At 42.6% G+C, this 16,360-nt stretch overlaps 1 protein-coding gene across 5 annotated transcripts in view; it reads right to left on the bottom strand.

Moving 5' to 3' along the window:
* Nucleotides 1–2,169: 2,169 nt before the first annotated feature.
* Nucleotides 2,170–16,360, bottom strand: part of st3gal3b (ST3 beta-galactoside alpha-2,3-sialyltransferase 3b) — a 57,519-nt gene continuing 43,328 nt past the window's right edge. For all 5 annotated transcript variants that reach the window (XM_085378420.1, XM_085378419.1, XM_085378421.1 and 2 more), the window contains 3 exons: nt 9,717–9,863; nt 7,764–7,910; nt 2,170–4,946 (listed from right to left, as the gene is read on the bottom strand). In XM_085378420.1, coding sequence (XP_085234546.1) covers nt 4,857–4,946; nt 7,764–7,910; nt 9,717–9,863 — 384 coding nt within the window. In that variant the 3' untranslated portion in view covers nt 2,170–4,856. The remainder of the gene's footprint in view (nt 4,947–7,763; nt 7,911–9,716; nt 9,864–16,360) is intronic.

Below are 16,360 nucleotides of genomic sequence, written 5' to 3'. Positions count from 1 at the left end.
AGGGGAGAGAGAAGAGTGCTGTCATGTGAAGGAGACTCGGAGTATATTTTTGTATTCTCTCCAACGTTTCTCTGGTCTCTTCTGGAGGCACAGGTCACTGCCCCTGTCGCCCATTTGTCCTTTCTTTATCCAAAAGGTGACTCTTTTCTTGGGCTTCTTCCCACATTTAAATTTGTTTTCACTTTTCAAGTGGGAACTCCTCTCTTCCAATACTCTGACTTTAAAGCCCCCAGGCCACACCTGTGAGAGAGAGAGAGAGCACAATGAAGCTGGGAGAGCAGCAAAACAGCAGATTGCACAGCACCCCGTTTCCACATTAGCTCAACAAGTGTACACACGGCGCTGATAAATCTCCAGTAATTACCGCCTCATCCCAGCATTTCAAAGCTGCATTCCTGCAGGCGTCCACCAGATTTGTTGTATCATTGTTCATACAAACAAATCATAAAGCAAAGCGTCGGCATGTGGCTTGATTGGGGCTGCTATTATGGATGGATGGAGCGTGCGCAGAGTAAACAGCGGTGAAACTTCACAGTGTCAGTGGCTTCAGTTCTATCTCTCGAGGCACAGCTGAAGGGATGAGCTAAGGAATCAAATCAATCAATAGTCAAACGTCTATGCACACAAGGTTTTGTTTATTGCTTTGGATAATCAAGAATCGGGCCAGGAAATACTACTAATAATATATATTTATTTTCCTCTGAGAATAAAATATCCATTAAAATATATACATATACATCTTTCCATCCATAATCTAATACGTATCAACTTTCAGCTGATCTAGAATGAGCCACAGCAGAGGACAAGTTCAGATGCCGACGGGAAAGGAAGACACATCCATCTGCATTACAGGAGCATGACAGGCCCTGTAGGTGTGTCCGATCCACAGACAAAGGTAAACGACACTGTGTGGGAATGTTCATCTCAGCTGACCCGGCATTAGCTAAACAGAGCAGGGGAAGAGAGAAACGGGTGTCTGAATGGGTGTTTTCACCCTCTCCAACTTTCTTTTTACGAGGAGTTTGAATTTCAGGCTCAGAGGTCGTGGCCTCTCTGTTCCAAGCCTTCAGAGAGGAGGTGGGGCCAGGGGGAACCTGTCGCTCAGAATAAAAAGTCCGTCGGCTGAAGAGGTGCAGGCCTGCTCATACCCTGTCTACCGGACCAGCGAAAGCAGCCGCCTCCAGCCAGCCGGGCCGGCCAGCTGCCTCGGGGAGATCCCAGGTGGCAAATATTCCCCTTGCTGCAGGGAGGGAGAGAGCACTCGACCCCACCCTTGTGGACGTCTGGAAATTTGTCGAGTCAGGGTAGCTCGAGTTCTGCGGTTGCGGTGACCAGTGAGACGTGACTTGTGTGTGTGTGTGTGTAAGGGGGGGGGGGGCAAGTTTCTGGCACCCCATTAACAGCAGGATGGGATGGGACGCTGTGGAGGCGCTTTAAGGGCCCTCGGCGTCTTGTCTTCCTTCACCTCACAGCTGTGGTTTATGATCACGTTTGTAGGGAAGTGAAAGTTTGTGTGCGGCAGCTGAATAGTACCGTGTATTCATTGTGTGTCTCAAATGAGTCCCTCGTGACTTCCAGTGAAATTTGATCCCTGTTAGCAACGAGCAGGTGAAGAGGGAGAAGTGAACAGTGCAGCAGAGCACAACATGGGAAACGAGTAACAGAGGGAGCGAGATAAACACACAAGAGAAAAAGGAGTGAATTAGAGAGGAAGCCTGGTCGCTGGAGGATTGAAAAATGATTTCCCCTGGCTCTGCAGGTTGGAGATACAGAGCACAGATCAGCGGAGGAAATCCCCTTCTCTGCACTGCTCCATCCCATCCCTCCTTCATCTCCACTGGGTTTCCTGCACTCTGTATCCCCTGAAACGGGAGGAGGCAGACGGTGTTCCAACCTGCTGCACATTTCATGAGGACTGCTCCACTATCAGCATGCCAGACTAAGACACCGAGGGCCACGCCGCAGACATATTTGAGCCCAGAGCTGGCACTTTGTGATAAAAGCTAGATTAAAAGCAGAATAGACCAACCACATCAAATTAATTTCCTGCACAAACAATCAGTTTGGACACTCATGCATGTCTCCAATAAGGTCATTTACAATAAAATGAAAAGACCACACGCACAAAGTTCCATTACAAACCTTTTTATTAGGTAACAGAAAGCCTTTTGTAACTGTGTGTGTGTGTGTGTGCGCGTGTGTGTAAAAAAAAGAATTAACACGTTCAATCACTTTGACCTCCTGTTAATGCTTCAAAATTAAAGATTTATAAATACCACGAACAACAAAAGCAAATACATTCTGCTTTATTTTGAACAGATTAGAAGAAAAGAAAAAAGGCAATTTGGACGTAACACATGTGAACTTATCCAGCATTCGTTTAAAAATTAAAATTAAAAACCTAAAAAGTAAGACAGAAATGGGCTCCTTTCCAATTAAGGATCTGCTTAGACTCGTAGCTTTGAAGACTATACTAGTAGTTTTCTGTGTTTTAGGGTTCAAACAGCAAATATTTGATTTTTTTTTTTTAAATCATAGTTTTCAAATGATTTAATGTAAGTAGCCATCTTGTTTATTAAAGTACAATATATACATCATTTCCCCCTAAAACACAAAACAGTATAGGGCTTCAACTTGACCTTGGATTGTATACAATGTACATACAGTACATACATGAAGTGGACCGGTCCCAAACCCCAGGAATGAGACCTGTCCTGACCCGGAGCTGGAGCTGCGCCTACATACCGGATTCAGCTGCCTTTGTTCTCTTTCACAGCAGTCACACTCCTCGCTACAGCTTCCAGGTGATGAGGTGTAAGGCACTGACAGTGCCTCATGATAGTGCAATGCTCAGATGTTCCCTGTACCTTTTGCTCTCAGACAAAGGCCCAAACGGGGCCCAGTTTTCCAAAAAAGAAAAAAGTATCCATTTTCAAACCCAGGAGAACCATTCCGAAAGGAACTGTGCATGGCGTGACGATGCACGACCCTGGCAGCGTGTGGAAACTAATGAGCATGAAGGAAACAAAAATAGCAATGCATCACGCGCGTGTGTGTATGTGTATACAATCTACACTTCCAATAGAAGAGTTAAAAAGACAGAAAACTGGAGAAAACCCTATTCACAAAAAAAGTAAAATAAACCCTGCTTTGGTAAAGCAGTTTTTAAAATGCACCATCACTATATAAAGCTGATTATCGCATTCATATAATATGATGAACATATGCATCTTCTCGCTCTCCCTCACTGTTTGAAGGAGATTGCGCGCGTGCGTGTGTGTGTGTGAGAGATCACGAATATGTTCAATGTTAAAATACAGAGAAGCCTGCAACAGGATCTCCATGTGAGAAGTGCAAAGGCCTCAGCAGCACATTAATTTCAAACTGAAGGTGGCATTTATCACCTGTGGAACTTTTCTTTTTCCTTTCTTTCTTAACGCCCGCTGTCACAGAAGGTCACATGTGTTGTGTTAACAAACGCTGCATAAAACAAAGAAAATGAAGAGGTGCAGACATTTAACACCCATCCAGTTTAAAGCAGATTCAGTCGCACGGTTACTTCTGCCACAAGCCTAGATGATGCTGCAGTCTCTGGGGAAGCACATGGTGCTGAAGTTTAAAGCACAAATGCAAACTTTTGTTTAGAACAGAAAGCAGGCCTGCCTGTGACCAAAACACTGGGACTTTGGAACAAAATAAATAAACAAAAAACAATAATATATATTCCACAATCTAAGAGTTCACCATTTAGTGAAGAACAAAACCTCTGCAGCAACAGGAGAATGGAAAAGGGATGCCATAAAACACCCTGGATCACTTTATGTCTCATGAACAAAGATAGGATTAAGTAAGAGGAGACTGCAGTGTCTTACTTTCTCTCTTACAGGTGGTCAACTTTAAAAACTACAAAAGATAGCATCTTTATTGAAAAAAAGAAGATGTAGAGTTTTAAAATACCTCACATAAACTTCAATTTTAAATACCTCAAAGAGCTTCAGTCTTCATTAATATTTAGCTTTTTGGTGGCTTCTTACCTGATGCAAACAGCATGAGGAGCCGCAAGCTTATATTAGTGTGTCAAAGCAACACCAGTCTTTGTGACAGGTGGGGGGTGTCAGGGATCATCTGGTGGAGCACGTGTTAGTTTTTAAGTCAGGACAGAATGGGGGGAAAAAAAATGAATGAATGAAGTAGTGACAGACGAGGATCAGGGCAGCTGCTGCAGCGCTTTAAAAAGCACAGTAAAAATTATTTTTGATATTTACAATGAGGAACAAGAATACATTCAGGCAGCAGAAGGAGAGGGGGGTGGCCTCTTCTCTCTACGAGGTACATTTGGCACTGCTAATATTCAACCATCCCCACACATTCTAATAGTCCTTCTCCATCCCTTTGTCTTCTGTCTCTTCACCAGACTGACCGGAACATCAAGCTAAACTCTGACTTCTGTGGGTCATAAAGTGTCACCTCTGCTCTTACTGTTCATTCATGTAATACTCGGGGCTTTGAAGTGGTAAACACTGCAGTGTGGGGCCGGCGGAGCGTTCCTGCGAATGTCTTTTGATAAGACGCAAAACTATGCAGATCCAGTGCTCCCCCCATGCTCGTTTCCCCCCGCTTCAATCAGCAAGAGTCTTTGGTTCAGAAGGCACGTGTGTGTGCGCGTCTCTCCACAGAATCCCTCCTGTATTTTATTCTTTTTTAAATATCCTTTGATATAAAAACCCCGGCAGTGTGCAGGCCACCCGGACTCGAGGGTTTTTTTTTTTTCCTTCTTCAAAAAGTCAATCCATTTCCCAGCTTCCTGCTAGTAGTCTTTTGGGAATGGCGGAGGGAGACTGTGGGCGGGTGTAAACTTAGATACCATTGGTCAGATCTTTGATGACGTTTGCCTTCACCAGCTTACGAAGGAACTCCTTTTCCTTGGATATGTTGTGTGTCCATGACTGCAGGATAATCAAAGGAAAGGACATGTTCAGAAAGATACAACATCACAGATGAAACACGAGGATAAGTGGTGGGAGGAGGCATATTAAACAGCACATTTTCCAACAGTGCCAGACAAAACTGTATGTTAAGTTTAGGGTTACTATATCCCCAGTGTCTATACATGTGGGTGTTCAAGTGTACAACAATGGAGCATGTGTTAAGCCATGGTGGTCAGTCTTCTGTCCTGCTGTGCTATAAGAATTCAGTCCAGTGGGATAGTTAGGGATAAAAGGAGAAGGAATATATAGAGAAAGGAGGCACAGGGTGGAGGAAGAGACCTATGAGAGAGAATGAAAAAAAGTGGAGAGCTTCAAGACTCTCTTATAAGGTCTGGCTGTGTGTCTGTCTGGGTCAAGCCTCCTACAATTACATGATGGGAAACGCCACAGCCTGAAAGAACAATAACCTGCAGTTTTCGCAGAAGTCAACAGCAAAATTACAATGACATTTAAAATACAATAACAACAATAACAACCTGCTGGCAACCACTGGTTGGGAGAGAAAAGCGTGTATTCCGCGACCAGTTGGCAAATATTTACTTAAGGTTACGTGCAATCGCTATCATTAAAAAGGTCCACCATGAAAAGCTCCTTCCAGCTGCTTTGGTCGCTAGCAGATTTGGTTGCCAGTAATTTGTGAATATTTGCACACAAGTTGGCGTTTTTCATGTAAACTACTCAGAGGTAGCGAAACTGAAAAGTGCACCTTGTGGGGTCGTCATCTAATATGGAATCCAGCATGTAAGCACTCGAGACAGTTTGCTCTATTTGCTTTTAGCTTCCACTCTGGCTGGTTTTATGGTGTTTCATTAGCTTTAATGACGATCCCCTGTTGTGACCCCTATAGGAAGCAGCTAAAAGACGAGGAGGAGCAGGGTAGAAAAAAACCCCAATGCCTTCCCAGCTTCACTAAAAGTCTGTCCGTATCCACTTTGCACACATGACACGGGACAGACAGGGCAACATATGCATTGGTTGCAATCATGTCTTTGGGTAACTTCCAAATAATAACTGTAAGACTTTATTCCTCTTCGACTTCTTTCTTTAGTGAAACTCCACATGACAAAAATGTTAAAGTTGCGACCATAAAATCAAAACTGGAAGATGAGCAGAAAGATGCCAATGGCTCCACAGCCTCAGGTCATCATTCTCTGTGGGTTTTCACAGTCATTTCATCAACTATTGATCCGATCAGTTTAAATTAGATCATTTCCAAGCACAGCTTTGAGATGACAAAAATGAGGATGCATAGATAGACATGTATTGTGGATTTTAATCCTCCACCCAGACAGTTAAAGAACAGGCCTAAGTTCTAAAGTTCCAGAAAAATCAAAACCTCAGGCGCTGGTTAAGCTTTCCAAACAACAGAGATAAAAAAAATGAAAGGCTAAAAACATTAACATTAATTAGCCATGTATGGCTGATGATGACAATGCTGATGAAGATGATGACAATAAATGCCAAAGGTTTACTGGGAGTTTAGACAAAGGTTATCATCATACTGAGCTCATGGTTTACACATGTCAGCGCAGGGGTGACATCTCTGATTCAGCTCGGTTTCAGTGTAAACACAGAGATCCAGACGTGATGGAGCAGAGAGAGCTCCGTCATGAGGACGTTTAGAAAACGATCGTTTAAGTGACTGATGAAAGACCGTTCCCACTTCAATCTAAAAATTTAGTTCGACGATTTTCATTTTTCATCTTTCATGAATTTATGTTTTAATTTATCAGGAAGTTTCACCAATCTTTCATTTTGTTTATGGTTTAATATACGTACGGGTTTGTTTCCCTTTTTTCCCCCCCAGACATTTTCTCTGGTTTCCACTAATCTGTGCTCTTAATCTTTCATGAAAGCAGCTCTGACTTAATTTTCCAAGTCAAATGGGACGTAAAGTTACAGACAGGTGACAAATTAAGAGAATTGCCTGAGCTCTTAAACCTCAGTATCGAGGTGGCCGTTACTCTCTTGTGGCCATGTGGCTGGCATGCTTTTCCTCTTTGAAGCATCACTCCACAACAAGCTGTTTAGTGATTGCTTTCATCTTACAATGTAGCATTTCCTGATTCTGATGGGCGTAGTCTACATCCATCTGAAGGGCACGAGGGGTCACTGAATGGTTTAAAAAGTATTGAAATACTGTGTATTGCATACTATGGCATTTACACATCTTAACTATAGAAGATATTGGATCAGTGAAGGGATATTTTTTGGAAAGTTAATCCTTTCACAAAACATCCAGAGACTTTGAGCTGATGGCGCAGTTATCAGACAAAATGTTCCTGACACCTCTGCAGCTTTAACAGTCCCTTGTAATCTTAAATATTTGTAGAACAACCATTAGCTAACTGCAAAGAGCTGTTTAGCACTCCGGAGCACCTCCAAGCATTTTTTCTTCCCATAAGCTCATAACGGTTATAATTTTGGCTTTAAAGAAGAAAAAAAATGGGAGAAGTTGAACCCCAAAAGAATTCTTGGACTAATATTACCATAAGTCCAAACAGTGACTGCTTTGTAGTGAATGTATTTTGGCTGTAGGCCAGTTCACGTCCCCCTCGCACTCCTTCACAGGAGTGGTGGTCCCTCCTAATCAAAGTCTACAGTTGTTACTTTGGTTATTCTACTGTGGCCAAAGGGTAAGGAGCAGCTAGAATATATTGTTCTCATTAGGAATGAGCCCACGTCGTTCCGCATTTCATTTAAAGAAATCTTAAAGAGTGCCTCCAATGCTGGATTACCCTGTAGTGAAATAAGTGCTGATGTGCGAACGCTCACCTCTTTAATGGCGGACATCTTGACAGACTCGTAGTAGTGCAGAGGTGCGTAGGGCTTGTTCATGTCGTAACCAAAACCAGCCACCGCCACCTCGTCGCAGTTGTGCAGTGCCATTGTTATAGCAACAGTCCCCAAAGTTGGAATGTTCTGTGGCAGAAACACAGGTGTGGGCAACACACACACACACACACACACACACACACACACACACTTAAAATGAAAAACAGGTATGACAAAAGAAAATCTACCCAATTATTATTATAATTTTCTCATTGCATCTGACACAGATGTATTCTACCACTCTCGTATCTGCTTCCCTCCCTCCGTCTTCGGTACTTCTGTCTTTGTTCTACTTCACTGCTGCTAACTGACTCTGAACACTTGGTGATTAACTATTACCTTTGAGATGTGATGCCTGTAAACCCCTGCTACGACACGCTGAGCTACAGGGTTGAAGCTGTGCTTCCTAACCGCCCTGGGGTGCCAGAGATCTGGGATTTGGGGGGGTAGGTAAAAGGGCCTCTGTGTGTTTGATTGTGTGTGAGGATGTTGCAGAACAACAGAGGGTGTGTGTGTGTGTGTGTGGGGGGGGGGGGGGGGGGGGGGGGGGGGGGGAATGCAGGGTGCAGAAGAAAGCAGAGGGAGGGAGGCCCTATTTAAATCATTACCCTGATTTGCAGCCCTCAGGGTAGGTGGAGCTGAACCAGCAGCTGGCCAACCCCCCACTGCATGTTCTAATAAGAGATTATTTTACACACATGCAGCCACACACACTCAACATAAACACCAGTATAACAAATAGTCCTCCTCATTAATTTCCATGTACATAAACATATACTGTGATGGTCAGAGGAGAAACGGTAAAGTGTTTCTAGGGAAAGAATGTGCCAAATCATACAACTCTGCAGCCAGACAGCCCTGCAAACACCCAGACACAAACACAAACGTGCACACAGATCATCATGCACTCGCTCTCTTACGCACAAACACACACATATATAATGTGATGCCCACATGTTCAACACATGTTGCAGAGCTGAGTTCATGCAGGGGTGTTCTTGGTGGCCCCCAGAGGGTGGTGTTAGGGTGATACACTCCTCATGTCCCCTCCAATTCCCCCTATCCCCCCTTTACTTGCCAAGTGTACACAGACACATACACACACACACACACTATATACACTTGCACACCAGTATTTAATTTCAAACAGTCTGATGTTTAGTTTGTAATTTTTCTGCTCTGCAATCGATTTGATAGCCACCAATTTAAATTTCATCACTTTACTTCTTAAACAAAATATTCTCTGGTTAAAGGGATGACACGGCAGAGGGATCCACCCTGGCGCCGGGTTACAGCGGGTATTCACTAGTTTTTAATGTACCGAAGTAAAATGCAGTGAAAGATCGGAACGCTTTAGATCCGTGGCTCCCTAATCGCAGCTCCTGTTCCAAGAATGAACTCTGCTCATAACTTACAGCAAAATAAGCCCCTAAATGGCTCCAGAATCAGCAGATTATATAACATGTGTATATTTTCTTCAATTAGTTACTTAAAAAAGAAAAAGGAAAAAGACTCTTGTGTAAGCAGGGCGCAGACGAGTGGGACTGTAATTATTCTGCATTTCATTTGGAAACACAGTCCAATCCCCTCCCCATTCTTTCTGGATATCGAGCTCTCATTCTCTTACAAAAACAGATGAACGTCTCATCTATGCATACAAAGTCGATATCTGATGTAGCCTACGTAACTGGCCGACGCCGTTGCCAGCATTTATCCTTGTCTGGACTGCACAGTTACATTTCAAGGGGGGTGCACATCAGGTTACACCACTGGACACAGTGCAGGTTTTTTTTTTTTTGTTTGTTTGTTTTTTTTTTTTTTAAGAAGGGTGTGCAGTTACAACATACCTACAGTGAAGGTTTAAAACAAAAGTAAAGTTCCACTGTTACTTACTCCTTTGCCCATTAGGCCATTGTTGAATGGCAGGCCAATGAACTGGAAGGCAGCCTCCTGGATGAAGTAGGGGTTGAGGATTCTCATCTCTGTCGGCTCCCGAGGCACAGACTGAGCCACAGACTTCCAAAAGCCATCTGTGCCCCTCTGAAAAGTAAAAAGATGGAGGACAGCAGAAAAAGGTCAGTTTGTGTATGGTAAAGAATTTATTTTACACTGTCAGATTAGAGACATGTCACAGAGGCACAAATGGGAAAAAACAAAAAACAACAACTAAAGGTTTCAATTGATGGCATTGGTGATAGGCAACTAAAATTTACCAACCAAACATCAACAAAAGATTATCCTCCTTAAACAAAGAAGCAAACCAGAAGCCAGGCTCCGTCTACCACTGATTGGGGAAATTACTTCTGGACCTTTAATGAATGAAGGGGAGGTTGGGGGTTGCTGTTTGCAGGACACCAGCAATTTTGACCCATCAGAAGGAAAGTCTAGCAGTTTGTGAGAGATGCAGTTACCCTAGAGTGGTAACGAGAGGCTGCACTAAAGTCCTCATCAAAGTTTTAGAAGATTTAGATAAGACAATAGTGCGACACACAGTTGAACCTTTAAGGCTTTAGTGCCATTTTCCTTCTGAGAAAGAATACTTCATAATCTAAGTGAACACCAAATAAGGAGAATGATTATAGGTGCTGATAATAGTGCTGCCGTGTTAATATGCACCGACTCTGGAGCAAAACTGCTCCATTACCGTGCGGAGACTTTCTGTTTCCTACAATTTTCTCAGGCTTCTGGAAATATCAATATTAGTGAAATAATTGATTTTGACAAAAAATCTTTTGTAGACCCACTTTTGTCTGAAGTCAGACACCCTGCTGGGAACCTATCCATACTCAACATCTCTGGGTAAATATTGCATTAGAAAGAAAATCACAAAATCACACCTTGACCCGAGGGTGTTCCGAGAGACCTCGGGTCTTTTTACACAAGGCAATCTTCATCAGTCGCAAGCACAACCCGTCAGACATGCTAGTAACACCACCTGAATAAAATTATGCAACTCTAATGAAAGGCACTTGCCCAACTTGGTCCTTCCAGAACAGCCGACTGATATTAATAAACTGAGACAGACAAAAAGCTCCCCCTTGGAGAAGTTTATACATAATGCAAGTGAATCCTGAGTCCTAGCTTCCTTTACTGCATTCAATTCAAATGTTACACTAAATTAACAAGTAACAAATTAACAGTGTGTGATTGACTTGTCTCCTCAGATCCATGAAGCCAATGTGAATCACCTGTTCAAACAGTCAAAACACTCGCCTGGCTGCCTTTGATACAGCAATGTGTGTGTGTGTGTGTTTGTGTGTTGGCAGAGGCAGTAGCAACAAGTCTGATGGCTTTGTGGGTTCAACAGTGGCGGCTCTTTTTGAACGCAGGCCCAGCTCTGTGCCCTCGGCAAGCCGCGACAGGAACAGCAGCTCATCTCTCCTGTCAACACAGCTTGTGTTTGCCAGAAATCTATTTAGCCGAGCTGTTTGGATGTGTGCAGGTCTGTGTATGCTGAATAAAGAGTGATGCATTTTTTTCTTTATTCTAGGAAGGAGAGCAGCTAATGACACAACACACACACACACACACACACACACACACACGGTGGGGATCTCTTTGAAGATCAGACAAGTACAGGTGGTTTTGAGAAATGTATGAGCAATTAGTATGTAAGGATTTGGGATTGTTAGGAAGGATGGGAACGGTGGGTATGTTTATGAGTTCAGGAATGTGGGAAGCTGCTCACAACCCTGTTTTCCAAAACGCTGTAACACTTTGTAACATGTAAACAAAAAACAGACAGCAATGATTTACTTGATCCCAAACTTTGAGAAGGAAAGATATGGTGGATTTCAAAATGCTGTGAAAACTTGGTGAGCAAATGGTTTAGAAAAAAACAACAACAACAAAACAAAACATAAAACTACAAATGTTTTAGTGATCATAAAAAATATTCAGAGAATTCAGTGGCATTCCTGTGCACAAGAACAAGACTGAAAACAAGTCATGAATGGCTGTGATGTTCAGCATTAAAACCAGACAGTTCTGTACAGAGTCAACGCACAGGCTCAGGAACACATCACAGGAGCAGGAAATAAATGTTAAAATACCAAAAGAAAATTATTAATTCCACAGACTTCCTTGTACCTGAGAGATAATTTAAGGTGAATTAAGGGGAAGTGGAAAACTGATCTATTTTTATGGCCAACTTGCGCTTCTACAGAGGCACATTTAGGGCTTGAACATTATATACAGTTTACCAAACCACATCCTGCATGTACTACATTAATATGGCTTTGTAGCAAAATAATCTTGGTGCTTAACTAGCTAGCGTGCAGTAAACACCTGCCACCCACTGGAAACATTTGATACATTACAAATGAAACATATGCGAGAAGGACGACAAACCGCTGAGCAGAATGAGAAAGAACTTCACTTTCAAACAATAAGCCCTGTTTTGGATGTGTCATTGAAGGTTAAACACACAGCAAAGAACAATGAACATCAAAATGACATAAGATAGGTATCCAGTAAATAAAGAGTAAAAGAAACTGCTTTAAAGCAGCACTGAAAAGGCTGCACTTCCAGCGATGAGTAGCGTACAATCTGTACTTAAAGCTCCTACAAATAGCCTTAAGGGAACAGGATGTGGCTCCCACTGTGGACTAACTGCTAACCTCTGTGTGAGCACGCATTTGTTTCTCAAAACAAAGCGCTGTAACTTTGCCCTAGACACGATAGGAAGCTACGGAAAGAGTCTTTCACACCACTTGCTAATGACGGACGCACACATGCTCAAAGGTGAACACACGTGTACTGCATTGGCTGGCTGGGCTGTCACTGAGCTGTGTTCAAAGAGGAAATGACTGTTTCCGTTCTCCTGTGACAGCTTTATGGTTAAATTGGTTTAGATTATTAGATTTAAGTGTGTGCACAAGGCAGTGCGCTCCAATAAAGCACCTGTTAAAACAAACCTGAACTGGGTGAGTTAATTATTTGCAATGCAAGGAGATAGATCCTAGAGGGGGTCAACATTACTTAGTTACAAAAACTTAAAAATCAGCTTAGTGCCAGTCAACCGTGTTGAGGAAAAGATGATACAACTCCTTGCCGTCTTGTCAGAAGGTGGATCTCAAAGCATAACGAGCCTGAACTGAGCGCAGATGAGCAGAAATGATGAGTTCACAGATTCAACAATTCTCCAAATAACAGGAACAGCAAGCTTATACTTGCTTATACAGCTACATCAAAGCACAGCATACAGCTCGGGCTGGCTTAACCTCAAACTCTGAATTACACACATTTGTCCACTACAGCCAACATTCATGGCATTTCTTGAGAGCTAATTATAAACATTGTTTACCACACAGTGTAGAGAGCTGGAAATGCAGTTCTAAATGTATGCACTGTGTGAGACAATCCCCAGCACTATATCAATGCAGTGATGTTGCGATAATATCTGTGCAATACTGATTTTTCTGTGCTGAGGATGAAGAGGATGTACCAACAGAGCAGTAAGGCTGTTGAGATTAGAAAAGGACTATTATTGATTCCTCGGAAACCACAAACAAAAGCATGTACGATTAAAGTAGATGGCAGAGTACAGGTAATTTGTCAGCTTGAGCTGAAGCCTTACAAAGGCTAAGTGTATTTGTTTTGTGATTTCAAAGCTGCTGGAAAAATCACAATTACATAAACCATTAAAGAAGAAGAAGAAAAAAAAAAAAAGGGATCTTGAATCAGAGGATTAAAGCGTGCCACAGGATGAGGAGAAGTCCTACTGTAAGCCTAAAGATGGAAAGGATCAAACAAATGGAAAGAGTGAAGCAAAAAGGAATGGTACAAGGAAAAAGGTCGTTAACAACAGAGCTAAAAATCTCGAAAAAGGTAACTAAGATCATGTGCTGGTGAGATACCTAAATTAGACTGTCCATAAACATAATGGTATGTATCCTGTGTCCTTGCATAAAAAGGCTCAAATAAGCAACAGCTTTGGTTTAGAGCCTTGCATTGAGAGTTTTTAGCGTGCTTTGGTTTCATTGTGGTTTCCAGCCCAAACCAAAACTGAACTCACCTTAAAACTAAAGTGGTCCGCTGTGTTAAGTGAAACAGCCAGCTCAGTCTATAGCTTCTGGGGGTCCGAGCAAAAAGTGCAGACACACGGAACAACAATGAAATATGGGGGATAAAGGGAAAAAGGTTTCACATTTGCAGGATTACTACAAGTGGCTTTAAATGCCTTCAGCGTAAACCATCTGCCACAAGCAGTGAAACCAAACAATCTCGTCACCAGAAGCGGTTTTCAGTTTTAGCTTACATGTGACTACTCTTCAGATTGATCTCAGAGTATTGCTTCAATAGCAACGAATGGCCTTACTTCCCTGATTGACAACCGTAACACTTTTTGGAGTTTTTCAATCCTGTAAACTTACCGAGCGAGAATGTGGTTGCGTTTGATGTTTGTGCCGTGGAGCTGCACGGCTCAGACGAGGTGGACCGAATTTCCGGAGGGCCGACTTAAAGCAATTTTGAAAACGAAACGGCAGCCCCAAACTGCGAACAATCACAATTACAGCTGCCTGGAGGTCATTAGCACTGTGTACATGTCAGGTCTCTGAGTTTACAAGTGGTAGTGTCTTACCACTTAAGTGCTCCTCTGAAGAGGAGCCATTTGTGCAAGAATGTCTGAATGGAGGGAGGTAGCAGTAAAACTTGGAGGTGCGCAGCAGGGGATTACAGTTACTAAAGGTCCACTTATAATATTCCCCCTCTTTGTTTTTAGGAGGGAATCTGAAGCGGTCCCCGATTTGTGTTTTTTGTTTTCTTGACACATACCACAACCTCTCCTCCCATTGAGGTCACAGTGATTGATCGATTCCTGGTCTCTCTGAGGTTATTCGGTATGGGAAGCACAAATCTTCAAACTTCCACGATTGCAAAGATGAAAATCGTGCCAATGCTTCACCGCTTCACAACACTACAACCTTTAAAACCAGCAGGTGCAGCAAAGTCTCTGGGAAATAACAGGTGACGTGTTGAAAGATCACAAGCAGTGTCACAAGGATCTGCTTGTATCTCATTATATATATAAAAAAAACAACAACAAATGAATAAAAAACTAAACAAAAACACAACAACACAAACATTGGTTCTTTTGGTGACCTTTTGACAATTAATAGGTCGCCTTAAACTCTCATAAATACATCATTAATCAACATCCACTCTATTGGAACACAGCACCAAAGGAACCCAGTGTACAGGTCCCAGTGTAAATCACAGCAGGCTATGTAGGTGAAGCACTTCTGAAACACAACACTCGTGGCAATCAGTGACATCCGGACACCACGTTAGTCACTTGGTTCACGTTCAGAATCCATGTTTACAAGTATGTAAATGTTTATGAATGCATGTATGCATGCAACTGGGGGATTCTCCACAGATGTTTGGGCTTAAAAGAAGAGCCATATACCTTCCTGCAGTTCATCCACAGTGAAAGGGTTGCAATAAACTTTTTTGGGATAAAATGACAAGTATGTAAACCCAAAAATCTGGGCACCACACGGGGTGACACAGCTCACTGGCTCACACCAGTATTCCAGCCATCGGGAATTTACATTTAAATTTCTCAATAATGTGGAGACCCTTGCCATTCTAGAGACTCGATATTTTAGCTACACTCGATTTTTTTGGCATTACCAAAAGACAGAAATATTGGCTACACTATAGTATTTTGTTACTTTGGAATAAGAACCCCTGGCGGCATTTCTATTAAAGGAGAAGTACTTTCTTCGACAAATTGTCTGCATCCATCATTTATCTCTCTGCCCTGCAGCCAGCAGCGAAAGCTCCTGTAAACAAACAGGAGAGATAGAACACCGACACTCCACCTTCAAACCCCGTGTTTACCACCGGCTGTATATCTTTCACTGGATCTGTTTAAAAATATCCCCACATATACAAACACATGCAGGCTGTGTGTGCATGAACTGTGAGTGCACACTGTGCATGAAGGAGAAAAAAAAAAAATTTGCAAATTAGACCCAGGAGAGAAAAAAAACTATATCAGCAATCGTGGAAATCGCGTTTGAGCACATGTGTAAACAGCATGTAATGTGGCAATCAACCAGCCTGTTGCCGTTGTGGGGTCCAATTTTAAGGCAGAGTGAGAAAGTTAGCTTGTAATCAGGTAGACAATGAGGGATAAGGGAAATTGGAAGCTTTGTGATGCTTTGGGACTGTGTATGTATTAAAAAGGACAGGCACAATTAGGAAGAAGGATTAGATGTGATCACGACTGGATTTCTTTGCGTGAGTCTGCGTGTTTGTGGAAGTGTCCGAAACTCTAAATAACAGATTGGGAAACTGTCTTGCTAATTTGTATTCTGGCCAGCTTTCCAAGACTGCACTCTAGGCTCATGAAAATCTGCAATAAATGAAGGATAGTCCGGCACATTTACCACCGGCTAGATGAGTCATTCGGAACTGCGCAAGTGTGTACCACCCACTAACCTTTCAGGGAAAAAAAAAAAATTACACTTGCTTTCATAACCACAGAAGGCAAGTAAAAAAGGTTTTTCATCCCTTCCAGCTCCAAG

The sequence above is a fragment of the Diplotaxodon limnothrissa genome, linkage group LG18, assembly GCF_057381915.1.
Source record: "Diplotaxodon limnothrissa isolate DT_005_m linkage group LG18, D_limnothrissa_male_GT1.1, whole genome shotgun sequence".
NCBI classification, from domain to species: Eukaryota; Metazoa; Chordata; class Actinopteri; order Cichliformes; family Cichlidae; genus Diplotaxodon; species Diplotaxodon limnothrissa.
This window is presented reverse-complemented; position numbering and strand designations above follow the sequence as displayed.